This window comes from Myxine glutinosa, chromosome 6 (assembly GCF_964187855.1).
Source record: "Myxine glutinosa chromosome 6, kmMyxGlut1.1, whole genome shotgun sequence".
NCBI classification, from domain to species: Eukaryota; Metazoa; Chordata; class Myxini; order Myxiniformes; family Myxinidae; genus Myxine; species Myxine glutinosa.
In genome coordinates this window covers 132,570,603-132,597,265 of record NC_136266.1, presented here as the reverse complement: position 1 = coordinate 132,597,265, position 26,663 = coordinate 132,570,603, and the positions used below count along the sequence as shown (strand labels likewise).

General features: G+C 45.9%; 1 protein-coding gene across 1 annotated transcript in view; it reads right to left on the bottom strand.

Moving 5' to 3' along the window:
• LOC137430315 (neurabin-1) overlaps nucleotides 1–26,663 on the bottom strand; it is a 64,876-nt gene that overhangs the window by 14,690 nt on the left and 23,523 nt on the right. Inside the window, exons 2-3 of the mRNA XM_068121098.2 lie at nucleotides 1,275–1,407; nucleotides 1,052–1,172 (exon numbers count right to left, since the gene is read on the bottom strand). Of these exons, the coding sequence (XP_067977199.2) occupies nucleotides 1,052–1,172; nucleotides 1,275–1,407 (254 nt within the window). The remainder of the gene's footprint in view (nucleotides 1–1,051; nucleotides 1,173–1,274; nucleotides 1,408–26,663) is intronic.

The window sequence follows — 26,663 nt, the reverse complement described above, 5'->3', positions numbered from 1 at the left end:
TTTCTCGTGCATCCACAGATGGGTCAGACCCATCGGCCGATGGGACCGATCCACAGATGGGTTCCAACAGCATTACTCCCTGGCGGGAGTAATAAATGAAGACCATTCATTTGTATCGGTGTAGGAAAGTAATGGATCACTGACTTTTTGAGGGCATGTTCACAATGTTCTTGTTCACAATGTTCACAATGTTCACAATGTTCTTGTTCACAATGTTCACAATGTTCTTGTTCACAATGTTCACAATGTTCTTGTTCACATGTTCACAATGTTCTTTTGAGGACATGTTCTTATCTTCCCCCATCCAAAACCTTGATCTTTTCTACCCCCACTAATTCACCCCAGATCCACCTTGTTTGAAATTCCAACTTCTTTCCTGGAAATCCTGGCAGTGTCCATATGTTTATACCTCTCCCACCCCCCCCCCCCCCCCCTTTCACATGCCTCACCCCCAAAGCCCTCTCCCTCCCACAGATCTCTCGATGTCTCCATGTCTCTCGGTCCCTGCTCTCAAATGTTGTGTTTGTGTCCTTCCCCCTCTCTCCCCATCTTGTCTACCGCTCCCGATGTTATTTGTTTTATGTGTCTGTTTGTCTTTCTGTGTGATTAATGTTCGCTCTTTCACGAGCCTCGATCTTGTATACTAAAAAAAAAAAAAAAAAAAAAAAAGGTCGTGCATGTGGCACAACCTCTCTCTCTCTCTCTTTCTCTCTCAGGCATTTTAAGGCCATTTTCCCTGCTAGAGCGGGGGTTAGCCTTGCTAATGACCCTTATCTGCCCTATTTATCTGCCCTATCTGCCCTAATGACCCATACGATCTTCTCCATTTTGCCCTATTTTCTGCATCTCTCCTTGTTAACCCCCTTGCCCGCATTTCTTCTTCCACCATCTTTAGCCAAGTCTTTCTCGGTCTTCCCCGTCCTCTACTTCCTTCTACATTCATTTCCATCACTCTTCTCAACCAGTCACTTTCATCCTCCCTCAACACATGACCATGACATGAGCAACAAACAATCTTGAGAAGACATTCGAGGAGAGTGCTTCATCTCACCTGCCATCTCGATATGCAACTCCTCCCTCAGTGACCATCTTTACGAAAATGCCCAACTTCTCCAGGCCTGCATCAGCACCCACACCCATGCCGATGATACTTAGCCCGAGCCCATCTTGTCCTGGACATGCACACAGACAAAACAGTTTTACCTGACTCCTGAAAACAGGGTATGTATTGTCGTTTTTGATTAAATGACACTGACACCAAGCTAACAGCACACCTTTCTCGATCTCCACCTCAAAAAGGTCCATTCTTTCCACTCGTTTTTCAAGCTCGTATTCAGCAGACGCAGCCACTGGGTCAACCTCCGAGTTGCGTCGGTCATACTCAGCGTTGGAGAAAGTAGTAAACATCTGCCACGGGGGAAAAAAAGGAGAAACCAAAAAAAAGTTATAATTAGTTAGTGCACGGGAATATTTCCCAAGCAGATTCACAAGGTGAGAATAATTCGGGCCTTGAAATTTTTTGCAGTAGGCTACTGTTGATTTTTCCATTATCTACTAACGGGCTTTAATTTAATGTAAAATTATCGTAAAATTTTTTTCTCCTTGTCTCCTAAAATAACAAGAAAAGACATAAAATGTCATAGCCCCCGTGGTTTTAGTAATTCTGCTGTACGGAGACATCAGTCGGTCATTTTTGCTCGGATTAAAAAACGAAATCTTCTTTGTATGTATACTCTCATGTACTGTTTTTGTGCCAAGTTTGAACAAAATCGATCCATGCATATCCGAGAAATGCTTGGAGACACGTTTCAATAACAAAATGGCCGCCAGTCGGCCATCTTGGATTTTATCTCGTAAAAAATGACGTTCATATGTAAGCCATCATTCATTTTCTGAGTGCAAAGTTTGAACAAGATCAGTAAATGCACGTCCGATAAATGGTTGAGGACGTGGTCAATATCGGGTTTATTTACAACTAAAATGGCCGCCAGTCTACCAGTCGGCCATCTTTGATCAGATCGCAAAATAAAGTGAGCTGCACTTATATGCCATAATGTGCTGTTCCTGTGCCAAGTATGAACAAAATCGGTGCATACATCTCCGAGATATGGTTGCGGACTCATATGCACGTGGATGGACGAGACCGAATCCATAAGACCCCATTTTGGACTGAGTCCCACCAGCCAACAGGGAATAATAATATAAACAACATTACAACACCATTACATCACGGATCATGGAAGGGAAAAAAACCGCAACTCATAAAAGGATAAACTCAACAGGACGTTGATTGAGGTATGCCAACCACATGGGAAGCAAGGACGAAGCTGACATTTCGGGCGTTAACCCTTAGCCGGAGCAAAATGACGATGTTATTGAAATGTAAAAGCGAAAAATAGCCACAGGAAATAATCGTGATGGTGTTTAGGGCACACAATATATTAGGTGAGAGTTCAGCTGATGTGGTAGTTTAGATGAAAATTAAGACATTGCTTCTTTTTATCACAAATACACACCAATGTATAATGTTATTACCTCCGCCTCTGAAGGTGGACAGAGGTTATGTTTGTCTCTGAACAGGATATCTCAAAAAGTTATGGAAGGATTTGGATGAAACTTGGTGGAGAGGTGGGTAAGTACTAATGATGAATTTATTCGATTTTAGTGAGGATCCAGGTCCAGATCCGAGAATGTTTTGATTATAATGCTGTTTTAACAAAGAGAATTGAAAAACATCACAAAAACAGATGAATGGCTCAGCTGTTCCAGAAGATAAGTTTACAATACGCGACACGACGCGTTGTGCGCATTTATTACAGGATTGCTTTATAATGGTACGTATCGTGATTCTACGACCGTCCTCTATCGACTGTTACGAGCTTGCAGAAAATGATGAAATTCATCACTTGATAATAGAGAAAATGAAACTGTTTGTTAACATTGCCCTGCTGATAGCTCGGCAGTAACTGGGCTCAGCAGCCATTAATTAGTGAGATAATGCAAAACGCCAGTCTTTAGTATATATTTAGTTTATTGCAAATACAAAGTATCATTTTCAGTTGTCATGTGAGGATATCTCAGTTGCTAAAATGCTCACTGGAGGTCACTGACCTTGAGTTCCCTGATTGCAAGAAGATGATGTTATTTTAGAATTTGGAGCATTGTTGGTCATAATCTCCAAAAGGTTGGATCAAGCCAGCTATTGAACTTGAAATCTTTTTTTTACCATTTCCCCTCAGCCATTCCCGAAGGGATGCGAGAGGCCATTGCAATAATTGGTCTATGTCAGTGTGAGAGTGCGCATGCAAATCCACTTTACATCGATCGTTCATTTCTAATACGAACTGTAATATATATATATATATATATATATTGTTGTGGATATGAGGACTGTATATATATTTTTTTATTGTGTGCTGTATGATTATTATTATTGTTGTTGTGCTGTGCCTCCTGCCTCCGGAGCTGTGTAAGATCAAAAGGGCGTCCCATAGTCCACAAGCATACACGTCAGCCAATCATAGGATATTCATGTTCGATAGTTATATCTTATTCTGTGTTTTAGGATAAGGCTGTGTCTCCCATTAATTGAAGTACTCCATTGCACCAGTGAAAGAGAATAGATCCCCTTCCATTCCCATCCCCAAAAATCCCCATTTCCTTCACATCCCCCTTTCGTGATTGCCGACCCTCGATTGCAATATTACATCCCCTCTCGTCATTGCTGAGCCCTCGATTCCCAATCACCTCCCCTCCAATAACCGCCATTGACCACGAGGCTCGAGTCAGGGAAGAAAGGCGTGTCTCCACCTCGTCAGAGGAGGGGAGGGGCGCGCCCGCCCGTCGTCGTCCGGGGCGGAGCCCGAGGGTCGTGCGACCAGCCAGGGCCGAGGTGAGCGCCCCGATGGGCGTGTCCAAAGCGCCGGGGGCGTGATCGCTGGGGGCGCTATAAAAGGGCGCAACCGGAAGTGGAGCGGAGGAGAAGAAGAAAGGGAGATGCACTCTGGGTTGGTCGGAGGAGAGGAGGAGTTGGTTGCACCGAGAGAGAAAGAGAGAGAGAAGAGTTGGTCTGAGTCGGGTGCCAAAAAGGAGGGTCAGTGGTCACAGTTGGTTGCGGTGGTGAGAAGTCGGTGGTGAGAAGCGAGTAAGACAAGGCCTGGCAAGGCAACTGCAGGCCGCCGCAGCAGCGACACCCGGCAACCGCAAAAGGGGGCAGGAACGGCGGCTGCTGAACACGCCGGTTGTGCGGCGGGACCCCCCCTTGGACCTCTCCCTCTCCCTCCAGCCATCCACATCCTGTGATTCCTGCAATTCCCCGTGTGAGTCGTCTTTGTTTGTTCTGTCCTGGGTAATAAGTTAAGTCTGTAGATAAGCTAAATTTGCACTGTGTCACCTGCGTCTTGTACTTGTAAATAAACTGAATTGCTTTTTGTTGCTTGTGTGTAAATAGTAGAAATAAATTCAGTAGTAATATTTCAAACCTTTTTTTGTCTCCGTTTTCCTCTTGCATTGCGTCGCTTTTGTCTTTTCCCTCATTGAGCAGCTAGGGTGCGATACAACCAACGTTCGGGTGGAATCGGGTGAGTTTTGTTAGGTCGCGGTTTTAAACCACCGCTCGGTCTATAATATCCTAACCGCGATCTATAACAATATATATACACACACACCATGATGAGGCTCTGCATTGTTAAATGCTCTGTTTTGGGTTGGCCAGATGGCGATGGCCTAGATGACCTAGGTATGCACACTTACCTCTAAGATCCCCCCAAGTCCTCAACCCCCCCCCCCCCTCCAAGCTCTCTTCCTCCCACAGATCTCCCGATGTCCCTGCTCTCAAATGTTGTGCTTGTGTGCTTCCCTCTCTCCCCCCATCTTGTCTCCCGCTCCCTTTGTCTTATGTTTTATGTGTCCGTTTTTTTTTGTTGTTGTCATTAATGTTAGATCTTACACGAGCCTCGATCTTGTATACAAAAAAAAAAAAAAGAAAAAAAAAAGCTGTCAAGCCTGGGTTTGAAAATCGGCCCAGCTATAAACTGTCATCCTGGTGTTTGTCAGGCAGGGCGAGTCATCAATGTGTGTGCCATCCCTCACATGGACGTTAAACTGGATTTTGGGAGTTTCATAAGATGTGATGACTGCAATAATGCATATGACATGGAGGAAATGGGATAATGGACTGATGACTGAAATAGGAGGGGAATAATGATGAAGAGAGTTGGTAAAAAGCAGGTCACCGACCTCTCTGCGATGTGAGAGCAAAGGCCCTTGAGCTTCGGCCTTACCGTTGGCAATGCCAAGAATGTTGAGAGCTTTAAATGCCACAGAATCCAGGAGAGACAGCTGTGATCCTAGAGCATCAGCCCATAGGAAAGAGCAGTACTTCACTGGCCTATGGAAAAGACCTCCTTGGCTGTTAGTTCTAATTTTTCAAGGAAGGACGTGGGCCAAAAGAGGCTATGCAGCTGAGCTTTGAAGGTGAGTTTTTGATCTTCTCAGGTGAGGATGTGGGTGATGGTGAGGCTCAGAAATGTGAAGGACTGAACTTTTTACAGTAGTTGATCAACAAAGAACATAGGTATACCTGTTTAATCCTTCCAGAGAAACAAGGTGAGAATGTAAGGATTGCTCGCATTGACCCTGTACCAATCTGCTGAGGGGGAAATGGAGGGAGGGGGGGTGGTGGGCGGGAGGAGGGGAGAATATCTGCTGCTAACCTGTTGTTGGGATGGTACGTACCAATACCACATGATGTGTAATTGTCTGCCAAGTGGACAAGAGGATTTTCTGGGCAATCAATGATGTCATTCACATATAACAGGATCAAAATTGGGCAGAAGACTACTTTAGCGCACTCCAACCTCTTCTGGGAGAGAAGAGGAAATAAGGATACCTTCATGTTGAGAGTTACATATGCCAATCTACAAAAAAATGATGCACACAACTTACTCTAAAATATAAACAAGTGACTTTTGTCATAAACCAAAGCACAGGATTTGTTTTGTTTAATGGCACACCTGAACTGCGATCCACCTACAAAGCTTCCATCCGCAGCTTGATGGAGTACTGCTCTCCCGGCTCCCCTCCGGACTGGATTCCTTCCCTCACATCTTGCTCAGCTTGATCAAGGCCTTCAAGATTACTGGAATTTCCCACACTGAAGCTGAGTCTATGGGCCTATCACTTTGCCACCTCCGACAGGTCGCTGGTCTCTTTGTCTTCTACCACTTCCTTTCTGGTCTTGCACCCTCTGCTCTTTCTGTGCTTTGTCACCCCCAGTTTTCTGCATGGCACACATGGTCCACCATCAACTCCCATCTGGTAAAACTCCCTAAATCCAGGATCACTGCTCACCTCCACTCATTTGTTCCTCTTTTTTCCTGCCTGTGGAACCAACTTCCACATCATCTTCGATTTCATTCCTCCCTCCAGGTCTTCAAGACAGCTGTTCTCCACCATCTCAGATTGTCCCCAATCCTAAACCATAATATTTTCTACCCTCATTAACCCCACCCAAATCCTCTTCCTTTCAATTTTCCAGTATGTCCTCCTTGAAGTTTCCTTCTGCATCCATCTTGTCCACCTCATGTATCATCTCCTGCTGCTCATTCCTCTTCACACCCATTGTTTGGCCAAGTCTCCCTCTATCCTGGACTTCACCTCTGCTGTTGGTGCCCCCTTTCTCCACTGTTACTGCTGCGTCCTGATCTGTTCAGGGCGAGCCTCGATTATGTAAAAAAAGATGGTATTATCTAAATATCTATAAAGCTCAGTTGACTTTTTGCTCCACCAAATAACAGCAAAACGGAGTTGAGTAAAACGGTGAAAATTCTACAGATGCTGTGATACATAACTACCTCTGTTGGTTTGAATGTTTGAAAGAGAATAGACGTCTGGATCAATTTTTGAATTAAATTTAAATCCCGATATATATATATATATATATATATATAATCGGGAGATTGAATAAGACGCGGACGTAGCTTCAGGGCTTCGATCTTTAATTCGACAAGCTTTCGACCAACAAAGGTCTTCTTCTGAGTCTACAAAAACAGCAGGCATGTATATCAGTCAAGTGTGTATGGTGATGTGTGTGAGATGTGTGATGTGAGTAAAAAATTGCATACAGAAGGGAGAGCCACGCCAAAGTTCACTCACCGGCCCCAAGTTCAACGGAAGTGAAGCGCAGCTTACAGTTACGGTTTGCGTTACATTTCCGGTGCACGTGTATATACAAATATAGGGATACATACATACATAAACATACAAGCATATATTCATATGCCATTTATATTCATATAATATATTTATATATTTATATAAATGACATACAAAGGTAGAATGAATGAATGGGGCTCTCCCTTCTGTATGCAATTTTTTACTCACATCACACATCTCACACACATCACCATACACACTTGACTGATATACATGCCTGCTGTTTTTGTAGACTCAGAAGAAGACCTTTGTTGGTCGAAAGCTTGTCGAATTAAAGATCGAAGCCCTGAAGCTACGTCCGCGTCTTATTCAATCTCCCGATTATTTATTCAATGCAAATGAGACGCCCTGCTCGTACTGTGGAGTTTCTACTATTTCTCACAGTTATATATATATATATATATATATATATATATATATATATATATATATATATATATAAATAAACGCGACTTGTCTGTGTCCGCGTTTTATTCAGATATGGCTGAACGGATCTTCATCAAACTTTCAGAGGTTCATTAGTGAGTGCCTGGGAGTGTTTCAGGCAAAAAAAAAAATTGAAAAAAAAAGTTTTTTTTTTTTGGAGTTAAAAAAAAACGCTCGATAGTGCCGAAGCCTTTTTAAATGAATGACAGTTATATACAAGTACACATTCGCATAAATAAATGCAAAACAATTACCAGACATTTGAATACAAATAAATCAAACAATTCCAGAAGTGTACGAATTTGGTAGTATGGTTTCTTCTTCTTCCTGATCGGCATCACACCTAACTCAGAAACGTGAGCCACATTCACTCAGAAACGTGAGCCACATTCACTCAGAAACGTGAGCCACATTCACTCAGAAACGTGAGCCACTCCCCTTCCTCTCCTTCCTCCCCCTCCCCTCCCCTTCCCTTCCTCCCCTCCCCTTCCCTTCCTCCCCCTCTCCCCACCCTTCCCCCCATTCCCCTCCCCTTCCCACCCTCCGCCTCCCCTTCCCACCCTCCGCCTCCCCTTCCCACCCTCCCCCTCCCCACCCTTCCCCCCCATTGCCCTCCCCTTCCCCTCCCCTTCCCACCCTCCCCCCCATTGCCCTCCCCTTCCCACCCTCCCCCCCATTGCCCTCCCCTTCCCCTCCCCTTCCCACCCTCCGCCTCCCCTTCCCACCCTCCCCCTCCCCTTCCCACCCTCCCCCTCCCCTTCAAGCTATAAATTCTCCGTAAAAGAGCTTCCACTTCTGACTGCTCCCCTTCCCTTCCTCCCCCCTCCCCTCCCCTCCCCTCCCCCTCCTCCTCCCCTTCCTCCTCCCCTTCCTCCTCCCCCTCCTCTCCCCCTCCTCTCCCCACCCTCTCCTCCCATCCCCCCTGTTCCCCTCCCCTCTGAGTAATTATGTCTCTTCTATTGGAATTGTAGACGGTGGCCTGCAAACCGAGCCTCAAGGGCGGTGTACAGAAGAGTTTTTTTAAATAACAATAAATACAAGGCACAGGGGGATGAAATTCACTGCACGTGATGTGCAACGTGTGCAGAGTAAAACGAGTGTTCATTTACACCACTATACCAACCACCTTCAGAGGCCATTTTTCCCTGCAGGGCAGGGGTTGGCCTTTTTCGGGCACCGTGGTCCCCTTATTTGAAGCAATGTTTTACAGCCGGATGTCCTTCCTGCCACCAACCCTGTTGGTCGCCTCTTGCGACACACAGGGAATTACCAGTGAACTGGTACTCAATTTGCCGACCTCGGAAGGATGAACAGGCTGAGTCAACCCCCCTGGTGTTAATTCAGTGATCGACCGGGATTCGAACCCAGATCCTAGGATCCCAAGCTGGCACCCGAACCGCTAAGCCAATACCAGGCATTTCGAACCCAGATCCTAGGATCCCAAGCTGGCACCCGAACCGCTAAGCCAACACCAGGCATTTACACCACTATGATGTCTAATAAATAAAGAAGATATAAGCACACCTGACACTAGGCCAAGGCTTCAGACTTTGGCACACTCATGAGGCTGCACCATCAAATAAACTGTTCCAAACAGTCATTTTTGAAGGGCTTCTTACTAGTTACTTATAAAGCCATGTGCAATGAATTATTTAGAGTCTAGTTCGGAATTAAACAAGTGGGTGCAGAGAGGGTGGACAGCGTCGGGAGAAGGGCTAATAAATTGGTCACGCAACTTGGACAGTTTATTTATTGTTGTTGTTTCATATGTAGCCTGTGGCTGCTGGTTGCATCATTGCTGGGAGTGCTGCTGATGCAGTACCCCCTGTATATTAAAATAGGAATTTGCAATTTGTTCAGGGTGCTGATGATAGCTTGCGTACTCTTTTTGAAGGATAGTGTACGATCTTTAACATCCACCAACTCACACCAGCAGTGGCAGAGGGGCTGCCCTCCCCAGTTTAACATCTATCTGAGCAACAAGGTACGGAACACACCTTGTTGAATCACCAGGATGACAGTTTATAGCTGGGCTGGGATTCAAACCCAGGATATACAGCTTAGAGGTAAGTGTGCATACCTCTGTGCTATCCTGCCAGCTTCTTTCTCTTCTTTCGTTGCAAAGAGCTTTGGCGTTTTGTTCAAAATGAAAAGCACTATATAAAAATTAAAATGGTTGATTCATCGATGGAGATGTCATCTCCATGGGTAAGGTATTACAAACACCAATTATAAATATATTCAGAAGCCTACATCAGCACGAGCATTGGAAGATGGTTTCAGATTTAACATTCTCACCTGTAAGAATATAATTATAAACTAAAAAGCATCTGAAAAGCCCGTCTGTGTCCGTTTGCATTCAGATGTCTTCTTATTCTTCTTCTGTATGCTCAAAATAACGAAAACAATTTTAAAAATTACAAAATGAAAATTTATGATTTTATGCAGCACCTTTGAGCTTTAGATCTAAAAAAACAACAACAAGCATTCTGAGTATTGCGCTGCAATACATGTCCCCTACCGGCAGTCTGTCGTCCGGAAAACTGTTGGGGAAATTTCCAAAGTTCAAAGTGCCATAACTTTGTCAAAAATGATCGAAACGTCGTGAAGTTCGAACTTGATCTGTAACTTATCATGAGGAAACCATGTACCAAGTTTGAAATCATTAGCATTAAGAGTTTAGAAAAAAAAAGTCCGGAAAACAGTTCTTTGCGTGACGGACTGACAGACTGACAGACTGACAGACGGAGGGACGGAGTGCAAACCTATAGTCCCCTCCGGTGTACACCGGTCGGGGACTAATAATTATCAGCTTCTAGGTTTTGATTGGTGAACCAATTCTGTGACCTGCAAATTCTTAAAATTTCAGGTCAATTGCAAGAAAATTGGCAATTTTACACAGCCTTGACCTTTGACCTTTTGATCTAAAAAAAAAAGCAATCAGCTTTTAGCTTTTGATTGGTGAACCAATTCAGTGACCCAATATGCCAATTATTTAAATTTCAGGTCAATTGGATGAAAATTGACGATTTTATGTGACGCTGACCTTTGACTTTTGACCAAATTATTAATTTGCCTTCTCCATATTCTCATAACAAAGTTTTGTTGAGAATTTGATGACAAAACTGAAATGGTAAATTGAAATTTCAGGTCAACTGAATGAAAATTGATGATTTTAGTGATGCTGACCTTTCACATTTTGATAAAATTATTAATTTGCCTTCTCCATATTATTATAATAAAGCTTTGGTCAAAATCTTATGACAATAGCTCAAATGGTAAAAAGTTACAGCCCGGACAGACACACATCTCGTTTTTTCATTTCTGTTCCTCAATTCTGTCTCTCTCTTATTCACAGGCACACACACACACACACACACACACACACACACACACACACACACACACACACACACACACACACACACACACATATATGCACATATATACATACACACACACACATACACATATATATGCACATATATACTGTCGCGCGACCGTCTTTGATTAATATCAGGCGGTCACGGATGCCGATCGCGAAGGCCTTAGCCCCCGAGGCGAAAACTCAGTGGCGGATTCCAAAAACCAACAGCTACACCAAAGTGCACGGGATGGAGGGGAGCGGCGAGACCCCTGCAGCCTTACCTGTTAAAATCAACCACACGGAAACTGCGTTCAGGTATATGTACAGAAAATAATACAATGGTTTATTACAAAGAATGGTGGGACAGGAAAATACACGCCGATAATAAAATAAGGTAACTAATCGGGACATCCCTACATGACAGATCTCAAAGCACAGACGAGGGAAAAGAATACCAAAATAACACGTCTCGTCGTGTAAGGGGGGGAACGCATAGCTCTGTCTTATCTGTCTCTGGTCGTCTTCCGTGTAACACGGCCCCGCTCGGCCGCCACCAGGCCTCGCTCCAAGCTCCGATCCACTCGCCGCCCACGAGGTCCGTGCACCAGCACCACGCGTCCAATGCAGGCCAGCAAGCTCCACACAAGGTCGACCCTCAACTCGAACACGAACACAGAACGACGAAGAACGGCAAAGGGGGGAAGAGAGCGCAAGTCCACTGCACGCCAAGTGCCGCTTCGAGCCAAGTTCAAGCCAACGAAGCAACTCTCACAATGCTCTCCCTGTCTGAACTCCACTGCTGGCCAACTCCTCTCCTTGCCAACTCACTCACTCTTGAACCCACTGTGTCTCAAGTCCCACTGCCAGAAGCAACTCCTCTGAACCAACTCACTCACTCCACCAAAGTCCTGCCGCCCCTCGTATCACTCCGAGGCGGTGACGTCAGCCTTGGCGTGCCACCCGATCAGTGGCCTCCACCGAATCACAGGCCTGTGGTGTTGTCATAGCACGTGGCAGTCGAGGTGGATAGGCCTGTCGGAGGTGCAAATGGCGGCGGCCATTATCGGCGGCGTCCCGGCCTGGTTTCCTTTTGCCGGTTCTCTTTCACAGTCATGTCAGGGAAGGGCGTTATTTAGTGTTGCGCTAAAGACTTGTCGGAATGTCTATGTTGGTCTGCAGTGCCAAAAGGGACAAAGGTTTGGCTAACCAGGTGAGACATACAAGGGCGCTACTCTTTAATCCTTAACTCTACTTAACACACGAACCTCCTGGTAGGTTCACAAGTATACATCTTAACCCGACAAACGCCTACACATACTAACTTAAAGGTACATAGTGGGTTCTAGCTATCGCGACATCTCGAAGCATGTTACCTATTCAGATCTAGCTGCTCTACATATTGCTCTACCCCGCCAGACATAACAATACACACACAAACACACACACACATACGAACACACACATACACACACACACACACACACACACACATATATGCACATATATACATCCACACACACACACACACACACACACACACACACACACACATATATATGCACATATATACATCCACACACACACACACACACACACACACACACACACACACACACACATACAAACACACACATATATATGCACATATATACATACACACACACACACACACACACACACACACACACACACACACATACATACAAACACACACATATATACACATACACACACACACACACAAACACACACATATACACAAACACACACACACACACATATATATATATATATATATGCACATATATACATCCACATACACACACACATACAAACACACACATATACACATACACACACATGCACACACACACACACACACACACACACACACATATATATATGCACATATATACATACACACACACACACACACACACACACACACACACATACAAACACACATATATATGCACATATATACATACACACACACACACACACATACAAACACACATATATACACATACACACACACACACATATATATGCACATATATGCATCCACACACACACACACACACAAACACACATATATACACATACACACACACACACACACACACACACATATATATATATATATATATATATATATATATATATATATGCACATATATACATCCACATACACACACACATACAAACACACACATATATACACACACACACATCTTGTTTTTTGTTTTTTTTTCTCAATTCTATCTCATGATTTTCAATTCTTATTTCTCTTTTTCAATTCTGATTTAAAAAATGCATTTAATTAATTGTACAGTATTGGTTGTTCCTAAACTTAAATATAAACACACACACACAGAGAAGTGATTACAAAACCCCGTCTCTTGCTGTGCAGGGGACGGGCTAACAAATAAGTAATGGTCTCGATGATACCAATGAAGGCAGCAATACAGTTGGAGAAACACCATGGCAAGGGTAGTTAAGGAGCAAATACCTCTGCCAGAAGATATAGATAGAACAATAAGTAAATTGTACCAAATATAAATATGCACAAAGAGGGCATACTCTAATTAGAATAAAGGAAAGAAAAAAGCCAATGGGAAAAAAAATGTTCCAACAGCCCTGGTGCGTTGTCCCTCTAGCACCGGACATCATTTACATCCATCTAGCATCGGTACCCTCAGGGGTGGGATTGAACAATTTGAGGGAGAGATGAATCAGAAGGGAAATATCCTGGACTAAAGTGAATCATCATCAATGTAAGGAAAGATCCCCGATGGCTGCCAGTACCACGGGCCAGGATAGGGAGTTGAACGAGGCAATGAGGTTTCCTCTTTTGGGAGAGGCTTTCCGGACAGAGACAAACAAACACTTAACATCACGTTCTTAGAATGTTTTTCAAATGCACGAAGTCATACGCTATCTATGTACAAAGTACATTCATGCTGATTTGGCGCCACGCTCATCTGGAAAACATTGGAATGATGACAGAACGACACTTCAGTTGAATGTTCTATGAATTGGGCCAACATTTTGCATTTCTTTGATCCAGTCCAAAGGGGTCCATTCTTGATTCGAGGCAGGCAGCACCATTATGTGATGTGCTCGAGCATCCAAGGAAATGTACCGAACAGGGCAAGGTTGCGGCTTTGCTAGTCGGCCTTACAACTCCAGTAGTGCTCATTGAAAGTGTCAATGCTATAATTAATAGTGTACCACTTCAATGCCATTGCACAGCCAGGACACCATGTTCCAATATCACGAAAAGCACTTTTCCGGTGACGATGTTGCAATGGCATCGAGTCTACGTGGTGAATTGATGTCGAGCCGACACGTCCATTAATATACGGGCATCGAGTCTCGAGGAAGAACAGAGATTGCACCCAGATGTTGTGCACTGATCACAGGAAGGAAGTCTGAACAGGAGAGAGCGGGATCACTCATTTCCTAAGACTGCAGCCACAGCAAAAAAAAACAGGAGATAAGCATCAGAAACTTCAGATTAATGCAGCACATGGACCACGCTCTCTTTTCAGCAGTTCCCATTTTTTTCCACGAGCCATCCCAACAACTTCTGCTCAACGCCGGTCAGAAAATTGACGTGACTTGGAGTGATTGTTATATAGAACCAAGTGACCGATTGTCAGACCCGACTGCTACCTCTATAAACAGGTATCCGAAGCAAATCCCAACTTGAACCCCTCCCCTCCATCCCACCCTAAAAAAAAGTACAGGATAAAAGGATAAGTCATCATTCAGGAGTGTTCAGTCCTTCAGATGAGACCAGCTACTTTGCCTGTTTTCATGTGGAGTAGAAGAATCCATTCTACCTCAAACATAGACTTATGGGCCAGTATTATGGATTATAAACAAATATGTATGCAGTCGGACCCCGGCATTCACGAGGGTTACATTCTTGGAAAATGCCGCGAATGTCAAATCAACGAATGTGGGGGCATTGTTTGACAAGGGGGATGACATTTTTATTATTATTATTATTATTTTACTACATGGTCTAGGCTTGTGGAAGAGCTATGACAGAACAAATAATGTAATGATCAGATATCTCCAAACATCCCTATCCTGCAGTGCTTCCCGAAGCTCTGGCAGAGAAATTTGGTTGCAGGCTTCACCCCATCCATCCAGCAAACACAAGGTATTCATTTGCTTCTTCTTCTTCTTCTCAACCATACACAGCATGGTTGATTTATTCAGTCTTTCGTTTCCTGCACACATGATGTGTCCAAAGTGTTACGAATTCCGGGTTTAAGGGGGTTACAATTCAGGTCATTTCTTATTAATGTATATTCTATTAAAGGTTGTTGTGATTAAAGGGTCAGGAGCCCTTCTGGGAAAAACGAGACCGGAAACGGGATCGTGAAGAAGATGAGGAGGAGAAGAAAGGGCGGCCATCTTAAGCTTCGAGAGCTCCGACGCGAGCGGAGGCGATCGTTACCTACTTTGGAACGGAGTTGGAAAAGCCCGTCTGGCGAGAGGAGTTACCTGCACGGGGTGATTGATTGCCGGTTACGTGTCAAGGTGCCGTGTGGTCCTGGAAGGAACCAAGAGCCCGGCGCTGTTCGCCTCGACGCCTACGAGGGCGTGTACGGGTCGCACCTTGGGCCTGGCGCGCGAAAGACATTGGAAGGAGACGGTTGAGAGTTGAGACTGCAGCTCGAGACCGAGCCGCCGAACGTGAAGGACAAGGGAACCGTGCCTCTGTGAACCGAAGTCCGCGCGTCAGGAGAGCGCCGGATTACTGCGGAACCTGCGAAGTCGGGTATCCTCGCTGAGGTTGTCGAGTATCCTCACTCGCAGCCCCGGATTGGAATCGGACCTAGATTCCCCGATCGCTGGATCGACTCGACGTCACCTGGGAGGCGTGCAGGAATCGGACATTGCTTCCCCGATCGCTGGATCGACTCGACGTCACCTGGGAGGCGTGCAGAGACATTGGGGGCAAGGGCCGTGAGTGTTGCCAACACTGTTGTGGGTTACGGTGGCGCCACCTATACTATAGATAAGGATTGTATGGAAGTGCTGTAAACGCATTGTGATTCCTGTGCGGGATTTGGGAATATATTGGGGTTTGTTCGTAACCCTTGGTGTGGACTCGTTATTGATTGACTTATTTTCACCCAAGGACCATACATCTTTCTGCCGGGGCTCCCCTCGAGGTTGACCCCGTAACAGAATTGGGGGCTTGTCCAAATTACAATTTGCGGATTCGCAATTGGGTCTACGTCCAGGATCTATAAAATTTTCTAAATTTTAGTCCGGGAAAGAATTCCCAAGAGTGGGAACTTTTCCAACGTTCCCAAAATTGTTTTGCTCTGCCGACAAAACAACAACAACAAAACAAAAAAAACAAAAACAAAAAAACAAGAGCAATAATAGTAATACTGTTGCTTTTCTTTGTTGGAAATGTCTGGGGTGAAGGTTAACAGGTGTTACCAGTAGTCACCATGGCGTTTGTGGCACAGAACTTTGCGGTAACCCCTAGTGAGGCACAGTTCCGAGCATTACTAAAATCAGACCTCTTGAAATTGGCCAAACATTTTAACTTGGAGGTCCGAACTAATTTGAGGAAGGCAGAGTTGCAAACCACGGTGATACAGTCTATGGTGGGATTAGGAACATGGGACGAGTTAGCCTGGGAGTGGCTACCCGAAGAACCAGAAGACGTTGAGCTCCGAAAACTGGAGTTGCAATTACGGAGCCAGGAAAGGATGAAAACAGAGGAAAGGAAAGCAGAAAAGGAAAGAGCAGAAGAAGAAAGGAAAGCAGAAAAGGAAAGAGCAGAAGAAGAAAGGAAAGCAGAAAAGGAAAGAGCAGAGGAAAGGAGAGTGGAACGAGAACTCCAGGAAAGGTTAGAAGGGAGAAAAGCAGAGGAGAGGAGAGCTGCAAGGGAACTCGAAGCAGAGGGGAGAAAAGCAGAAAGGGAATTAAAGGAACGTGACATGGAGCTTCAGCAAGAAATTAAATTCAAGGAGCTGGAGTTAATGAGAGAACGGGGAGAGGTACCACCCTTGCTGACTGGGCCGACACCGAGCCAGAACACCTGGGATGTGGGCAGACATGTGAGGCTGGTTCCACCCTTCAGTGAAAAGGAAGTCGCTAAATTTTTTCCACACTTTGAGAAAGTGGCTCGACAGTTAAACTGGCCGGAGGAGGCCTGGACCATACTAGTGCAAAGTGTGCTGGTGGGTAAAGATCAAGATATTTATTCGGCGCTACCAATGGACCAATGTGCAGATTATGAGGTATTGAAGAAGCACATTCTCAAAGCCTATGAGTTGGTTCCTGAAGCTTACCGGCAAAAATTCAGGAATGCCAGGAAGAGGGAGAGTGAGACCCATGTGGAGTTTGCCAGAGTGAAAGAAAACATGTTTGATTGGTGGTGTGAGTCAAAAGGAGTCGGGAAAGACTTCGAAACATTGCGTGACTTGATCCTGGTGGAGGAATTTCAACAGTGTGTCCACGAGGACATCAAAGTGTACCTGCAGGAAAAGAAAGTACCAAAGTTGTGGGACGCAGCCACCATGGCAGATGATTATGCCTTAACACACCAGATAGGGGTCCACAAACCTAACTCCTCGCCTAGACTTCAGCAGGGGAGTAATGGAACACCCGGTGCGGAGAACGACAATACATGGCGGCGGCCTCGAGAGGATTATGGGGACAACTCTGATACCCCAACTGTTCGAAATCAGGGGGCTACGGGCCCAAGACAAACATTTCCCGGGGGGCCCGAGGCAGACCACGAGTTTTTCCTCCGGGCCTACTTGCGCCTTTTGCAAAAAACCTGGACACTTGATGTCCAGTTGTTACCTCATGAAAAGGGACAACCCAGAGCGGAGTCCGACTAGTACAACTCCGAATGCGATGGCAAACGTAAGAAATCGCCCACAGAAGAGTTACCAACCATTTATTTATGAGGGGTTTGTCTCACTAGAGGGAGACTTGACTAACCCAAGACCTGTTAGGGTATTGAGGGACACAGGAGCCCATCAATCCTTAATGCTTGAAGGCATTTTGCCATTGTCAAAGAGTACAGCAACGGGTGATAGTGTTCGGTTGCAAGGGATCGGTGGCTGTGTTAGTGCGCCACTTCATGTCATCCATTTGGAATCCGATTTGGTGTCAGGACCGGTCACCGTCGGTTTACAAGCCACGCTTCCTGTAGAGGGAGTATCTGTGGTTATCGGGAATGATTGGGCCGGGGGTCAAGTTTATGGTAACCCGGCGGTTGGTAAAGAGCCCAGCAGGGAAAATAACACCACACCAGCTCGGGATGGCGACAAACGTACCAAGTTATTTGTAAGGGGACTGAACTTCATAACAAAGGAAGCAGTTCTGACCTCTGTTTTCAACAGATATGGGCCGCTGGTGGAAGTGCGGTTGGTAAAAGACAGGGAAACGCAACGGTCAAGAGAGTTCGGCTTTGTCACGTTTGCAAGCACAAAAGACGCCAGAGAGGCAGAGAAGAATTGAAATGGTAAGGATTTGGAGGGTCGGACCATAACAGTAGGGAAGGCATTTCGTCGGCGTCGAGAGGTCTACAGAAGAGGACAACTTGGCGGTAGTTTTGGTGTTGGCAGCAGCCGATATTACTATGGAGGCTCCCAGAGTTACGGCACCTCAGGAAAGAATGATTGTCAGAGCACTGGCCGAGAAGGAGACCGCCAGTCAGGTAACGGCTGGGACAAGGGGTCCCACCGTAACTGTTAGGAGTCCGGAGAAGTTGAAGCACTATATACGGTGGAGCCGCCGAGCCTGGGCTCCTATACGGACTAACCGTGAATGCCACGTTCTTAAAGGCGTCCAGGTAGTGAACTTTCCTGCACGGACTAACCGTGAACTCCACGTTCTTAAAGGCGTCCATGTAATGAACTTTCCTCCCCGGACTAACCGTGAACTCCACATTCCTTAAGGCGTCCATGTAGTGAATACTCAGCTGGGCCTCCCGAAAAAGTGCTATCGAGAGGTTTAACTTTGGGGCTTTGGTCACCACCTCTTAACCGTCATTCAAGAGAAACTAGAAGTTGTTGACGCTTGGTCCAGAGTGAATTACCTTTGGAATCTCTGGGGGTTTTGTGAAATTTTGTTGCTTTATTTTTAAGTGATAATTGTGCCCGGGGGGAACTGATGATTTGGGGGTGTGAGTTATCTGGTTTGTTTATCAAAGTTGGCCTGCAAAGAAAGTTTTCGCTGGGTTCAAACTTTCTTTCTTGAAGGGGGGGAGTGTTACGAATTCCGGGTTTAAGGGGGTTACAATTCAGGTCATTTCTTATTAATGTATATTCTATTAAAGGTTGTTGTGATTAAAGGGTCAGGAGCCCTTCTGGGAAAAACGAGACCGGAAACGGGATCGTGAAGAAGAGGAGGAGGAGAAGAAAGGGCGGCCATCTTAAGCTTCGAGAGCTCCGACGCGAGCGGAGGCGATCGTTACCTACTTTGGAACGGAGTTGGAAAAGCCCATCTGGCGAGAGGAGTTACCTGCGCGGGGTGATTGATTGCCGGTTACGTGTCAAGGTGCCGTGTGGTCCTGGAAGGAACCAAGAGCCCGGCGCTGTTCGCCTCGACGCCGAAGAGGGCGTGTACGGGTCGCACCTTGGGCCTGGCGCGCGAAAGACATTGGAAGGAGACGGTTGAGAGTTGAGACTGCAGCTCGAGACCGAGCCGCCGAACATGAAGGACAAGGGAACCGTGCCTCTGTGAACCGAAGTCCGCGCGTCAGGAGAGCGCCGGATTACTGCGGAACCTGCGAAGTCGGGTATCCTCGCTGAGGTTGTCGAGTATCCTCACTCCCAGCCCCGGATTGGAATCGGACCTAGATTCCCCGATCGCTGGATCGACTCGACGTCACATGGGAGGCGTGCAGGAATCGGACATTGCTTCCCCGATCGCTGGATCGACTCGACGTCACCTGGGAGGCGTGCAGAGACATTGGGGGCAAGGGCCGTGAGTGTTGCCAACACTGTTGTGGGTTAAGGTGGCGCCACCTATACTATAGATAAGGATTGTATGGAAGTGCTGTAAACGCATTGTGATTCCTGTGCGGGATTTGGGAATATATTGGGGTTTGTTCGTAACCCTTGGTGTGGACTCGTTATTGATTGACTTATTTTCACCCAAGGACCATACATCTTTCTGCCGGGGCTCCCCTCGAGGTTGACCCCGTAACAGAATTGGGGGCTCGTCCAAATTACAATTTGCGGATTCGCAATTGGGTCTACGTCCAGGATCTATAAAATTTTCTAAATTTTAGTCCGGGAAAGAATTCCCAAGAGTGGGAACTTTTCCAACGTTCCCAAAATTGTTTTGCTCTGCCGACAAAACAACAACAACAAAACAAAAAAAACAAAAACAAAAAAACAAGAGCAATAATAGTAATACTGTTGCTTTTCTTTGTTGGAAATGTCTGGGGTGAAGGTTAACAGGTGTTACCAGTAGTCACCATGGCGTTTGTGGCACAGAACTTTGCGGTAACCCCTAGTGAGGCACAGTTCCGAGCATTACTAAAATCGGACCTCTTGAAATTGGCCAAACATTTTAACTTGGAGGTCCGAACTAATTTGAGGAAGGCAGAGTTGCAAACCACGGTGATACAGTCTATGGTGGGATTAGGAACATGGGATGAGTTAGCCTGGGAGTGGCTACCCGAAGAACCAGAAGACGTTGAGCTCCGAAAACTGGAGTTGCAATTACGGAGCCAGGAAAGGATGAAAACAGAGGAAAGGAAAGCAGAAAAGGAAAGAGCAGAAGAAGAAAGGAAAGCAGAAAAGGAAAGAGCAGAAGAAGAAAGGAAAGCAGAAAAGGAAAGAGCAGAGGAAAGGAGAGTGGACCGAGAACTCCAGGAAAGGTTAGAAGGGAGAAAAGCAGAGGAGAGGAGAGCTGCAAGGGAACTCGAAGCAGAGGGGAGAAAAGCAGAAAGGGAATTAAAGGAACGTGACATGGAGCTTCAGCAAGAAATTAAATTCAAGGAGCTGGAGTTAATGAGAGAACGGGGAGAGGTACCACCCTTGCTGACTGGGCCGACACCGAGCCAGAACACCTGGGAAGTGGGCAGACATGTGAGGCTGGTTCCACCCTTCAGTGAAAAGGAGGTCGCTAAATTTTTTCCACACTTTGAGAAAGTGGCTCGACAGTTAAACTGGCCGGAGGAGGCCTGGACCATACTAGTGCAAAGTGTGCTGGTGGGTAAAGCTCAAGATATTTATTCGGCGCTACCAATGGACCAATGTGCAGATTATGAGGTATTGAAGAAGCACATTCTCAAAGCCTATGAGTTGGTTCCTGAAGCTTACCGGCAAAAATCCAGGAATGCCAGGAAGAGGGAGAGTGAGACCCATGTGGAGTTTGCCAGAGTGAAAGAAAACATGTTTGATTGGTGGTGTGAGTCAAAAGGAGTCGGGAAAGACTTCAAAACATTGCGTGACTTGATCCTGGTGGAGGAATTTCAACAGTGTGTCCACAAGGACATCAAAGTGTACCTGCAGGAAAAGAAAGTACCAAAGTTGTGGGACGCAGCCACCATGGCAGATGATTATGCCTTAACACACCGGATAGGGGTCCACAAACCTAACTCCTCGCCTAGACTTCAACAGGGGAGTAATGGAACACCCGGTGCGGAGAACGACAATACATGGCGGCGGCTTCGAGAGGATTATGGGGACAACTCTGATACCCCAACTGTTCGAAATCAGGGGACTACGGGCCCAAGACAAACTTATTTCCCGGGGGGCCCGAGGCAGACCACGAGTTTTTCCTCCGGGCCTACTTGCGCCTTTTGCAAAAAACCTGGACACTTGATGTCCAGTTGTTACCTCATGAAAAGGGACAACCCAGAGCGGAGTCCGACTAGTACAACTCCGAATGCGATGGCAAACGTAAGAAATCGCCCACAGAAGAGTTACCAACCATTTATTTATGAGGGGTTTGTCTCACTAGAGGGAGCCTTGACTAACCCAAGACCTGTTAGGGTATTGAGGGACACAGGAGCCCATCAATCCTTAATGCTTGAAGGCATTTTGCCATTGTCAAAGAGTACAGCAACGGGTGATAGTGTTCGGTTGCAAGGGATCGGTGGCTGTGTTAGTGCGCCACTTCATGTCATCCATTTGGAATCCGATTTGGTGTCAGGACCGGTCACCGTCGGTTTACAAGCCACGCTTCCTGTAGAGGGAGTATCTGTGGTTATCGGGAATGATTGGGCCGGGGGTCAAGTTTATGGTAACCCGGGGTTTGGTAAAGAGCCCAGCAGGGAAAATAACACCACACCAGCTCGGGATGGCGACAAACGTACCAAGTTATTTGTAAGGGGACTGAACTTCAAAACAAAGGAAGCAGTTCTGACCTCTGTCTTCAACAGATATGGGCCGCTGGTGGAAGTGCGGTTGGTAAAAGACAGGGAAACGCAACGGTCAAGAGGGTTCGGCTTTGTCACGTTTGCAAGCACAAAAGACGCCAGAGAGGCAGAGAAGAATTGGAATGGTAAGGATTTGGAGGGTCGGACCATAACAGTAGGGAAGGCATTTCGTCGGCGTCGAGAGGTCTACAGAAGAGGACAACTTGGCGGTAGTTTTGGTGTTGGCAGCAGCCGATATTACTATGGAGGCTCCCAGAGTTACGGCACCTCCCGAAAGAATGATTGTCAGAGCACTGGCCGAGAAGGAGACCGCCAGTCAGGTAACGGCTGGGACAAGGGGTCCCACCGTAACTGTTAGGAGTCCGGAGAAGTTGAAGCACTATATACGGTGGAGCCGCCGAGCCTGGGCTCCTATACGGACTAACTGTGAATGCCACGTTCTTAAAGGCGTCCAGGTAGTGAACTTTCCTGCACGGACTAACCGTGAACTCCACGTTCTTAAAGGCGTCCATGTAATGAACTTTCCTCCCCGGACTAACCGTGAACTCCACATTCCTTAAGGCGTCCATGTAGTGAATACTCAGCTGGGCCTCCCGAAAAAGTGCTATCGAGAGGTTGAACTTTGGGGCTTTGGTCACCACCTCTTAACCGTCATTCAAGAGAAACTAGAAGTTGTTGACGCTTGGTCCAGAGTGAATTACCTTTGGAATCTCTGGGGGTTTTGTGAAATTTTGTTGCTTTATTTTTAAGTGATAATTGTGCCCGGGGGGAACTGATGATTTGGGGGTGTGAGTTATCTGGTTTGTTTATCAAAGTTGGCCTGCAAAGAAAGTTTTCGCTGGGTTCAAACTTTCTTTCTTGAAGGGGGGGGGAGTGTTACGAATTCCGGGTTTAAGGGGGTTACAATTCAGGTCATTTCTTATTAATGTATATTCTATTAAAGGTTGTTGTGATTAAAGGGTCAGGAGCCCTTCTGGGAAAAACGAGACCGGAAACGGGATCGTGAAGAAGAGGAGGAGGAGAAGAAAGGGCGGCCATCTTAAGCTTCGAGAGCTCCGACGCGAGTGGAGGCGATCGTTACCTACTTTGGAACTGAGTTGAACTTTGGAGCTTTGGAACTGAGAACTGAGAAAAGCCCGTCTGGCAAGAGGAGTTACCTGCGCGGGGTGATTGATTGCCGGTTACGTGTCAAGGTGCCGTGTGGTCCTGGAAGGAACCAAGAGCCCGGCACTGTTCGCCTCGACGCCTACGAGGGCGTGTACGGGTCGCACCTTGGGCCTGGCGTGCGAAAGAGATTGGAAGGAGACGGTTGAGAGTTGAGACTGCAGCTCGAGACCGAGCCGCCGAACGTGAAGGACAAGGGAACCGTGCCTCTGTGAACCGAAGTCCGCGCGTCAGGAGAGCGCCGGATTACTGCGGAACCTGCGAAGTCGGGTATCCTCGCTGAGGTTGTCGAGTATCCTCACTCCCAGCCCCGGATTGGAATCGGACCTAGGTTCCCCGATCGCTGGATCGACTCGACGTCACCTGGGAGGCGTGCAGGAATCGGACATTGCTTCCCTGATCGCTGGATCGACTCGACGTCACCTGGGAGGCGTGCAGAGACATTGGGGGCAAGGGCCGTGAGTGTTGCCAACACTGTTGTGGGTTAAGGTGGCGCCACCTATACTATAGATAAGGATTGTATGGAAGTGCTGTAAACGCATTGTGATTCCTGTGCGGGATTTGGGAATATATTGGGGTTTGTTCGTAACCCTTGGTGTGGACTCGTTATTGATTGACTTATTTTCACCCAAGGACCATACATCTTTCTGCCGGGGCTCCCCTCGAGGTTGACCCCGTAACAAAAGTATAACAGCTCCTGTTTTAGTGTCAGTGCTTTTAATGTACATGGTGGCCTAATTTCTCCAAGCACTAATTTGTTTGTTGTTCTTACAGTATATATATATTTTTAAAGGAAAAAGGTGCATCCAACCAAGAAAGTAATTGCAGTAGATCTACCCTGCTCTTCTATTATATAATAATAAAAGAAAGTGTGTGTCAGCCCATCACCTCCATAACTCCAAAACAATGAAACCTAGCAGCCCCAAACTTAGCATGCATACTTATTGAAATGCATGGGGGTGCATGTATTAAAACTGGGTGTTGGGGTGTTTTTTTGATGATCATCTCCCCTAAAATTTACACTAAAACTATAAACAGGCTTACCTTTGGTCAGCCTGCGTTTAGGTCGCTCTGCTTGGAGTCACTGGAACTAAGGGGCCTAGCCCAAACCATGAAAAACAGTCCCAGACCATTATTCCTCCTGCACCAAACTTTACAGTTGGCACTATGCATTCGGGCAGGTAGCGTTCTCCTGGCATCCGCCAAACCCAGATTCGTCCGTCGGACTGCCAGATGGTGAAGCATGATTCATCACTCCAGAGAACGCGTTTCCACTGTTCCAGAGTCCAATGGCGGTGAGTTTTGCAGCACTCCAGCCGACGCTTGGCATTGCGCATGGTGATCTGAAGCTTGTGTGCGGCTGCTCGGCTATGGAAACCTATTTCATGAAGTTCCCGGCAAACAGTTGTTGTGCTGACATTGCTTCCAGAGGCAGTTTGGAACTTGGTAGTGAGTATTGCAACTGAGGACAGACAATTTTTATGCGCTTCAGCACTCATCGGTCCCATTATGTGAGCTTGTGTGGCCTACTACTTCGCGGCTGAGCTGTTGTTGCTCCTAGACATTTCCACTTCACAATAACAGCACTTACAGTTGATCTGGGCAGCTCTAGCAGGGCAGAAATTTGATGAACTGACTGTTGGAAAGGTGGCATCCTATGACGGTGCCACGTTTAAAGTCACTGATCTCTCCAGTACGGCCTATGCTTGTCTATGGAGATTGGATGGCTGTGTGCTTGATTATAATATAATCTATTAAGATTATCATAAATTTATATACCTGTCAGCAATGGATATGGCTAAAACAGCCGAATCCACTCATTGGAAGGGGTGTCCGCATAGCATACTTTTGGTCATGTCATGTGTGTGTATATATATATATATATATATATATATATATATATATATATATATATATATATATATATATACATATATATATGTATATATATATATATATACATACATACATACATATATACAGTCACGTGAAAAAGTAAGTACACCCCATGTAAAGTTTTCACTTTTTCAACATATTTCAACATACAGCTATTTGATCTTAATTTCAACAATATTGATAGATCAAGGTGATATAATATAACAAATATCATGAAACATTTACATTTTGTAGTCCATTGTATAATTTAAATAAACGTAAATGCAAATTTCGCATGTGGAAAAAGTAAGTACACCCCTACATTTATCACTACTTCAAATACCTAAAATTAGAATCAGGTGCACCAGCTCAGGTGCAAATGATTTGAGCATCATAAGAGAGGATCTTGGAGGAACCTGTCTTATTTAAACCTCAGACATTTAGTTTGGTTTGCTCTTTGTTGTTGAAGTGTGCGGCGTCACCATGCCGAGATCAAAAGAGCTCTCTGAGGCCTTCAGAAAGAATGTTATAGATGCCTACGAGTCTGGGAAGGGATTCAAAAAGATCTCCAAACAATTTGAAATCAATCATTCGACTGTCCGGAAGATCATCTACAAGTGGAGAAGATTCCAAACAACTGCCAACTTGTTCAGGCCAGGCTGCCCCAGCAAGTTCAGCCCGAGAGCAGACCGCAAGATGCTGAAAGAAGTCTCTAAGAACCCCAGAATGTCATCACGGGACCTACAGGTAGCTCTTGCCACTGTTGATGTCAAAGTGCACTAGTCTACCATTAAAAATAGGCTGCACAAATTTGATCTACATCGGAGGTGTGCCAGGAGGAAACCTTTGCTGTCCAGAAAGAACATCAGGGCAAGACTAAAGCTTGCCAATGAATACCAAGGCAAAGACCAGCACTTCTGGAACAATGTGCTCTGGACAGATGAGTCAAAGGTAGAGCTATTTGGCCACAGTACCAGAAGACATGTTTGGCGAAAACCAAAGACAGCATTTGACCACAAGAACCTGATACCAACTGTAAAGCATGGTGGTGGAAATATTATGGTTTGGGGCAGCTTTGCTGCATCAGGGCCTGGGCAGCTCACCATCATAGAATCCACTATGAATTCTTCATTGTACCAGAGGGTGCTTGAGGATAATGTGAGGCCATCTGTCGGAAAGTTGAAGCTCAACCGAAGGTGGACCTTGCAACATGACAATGACCCTAAA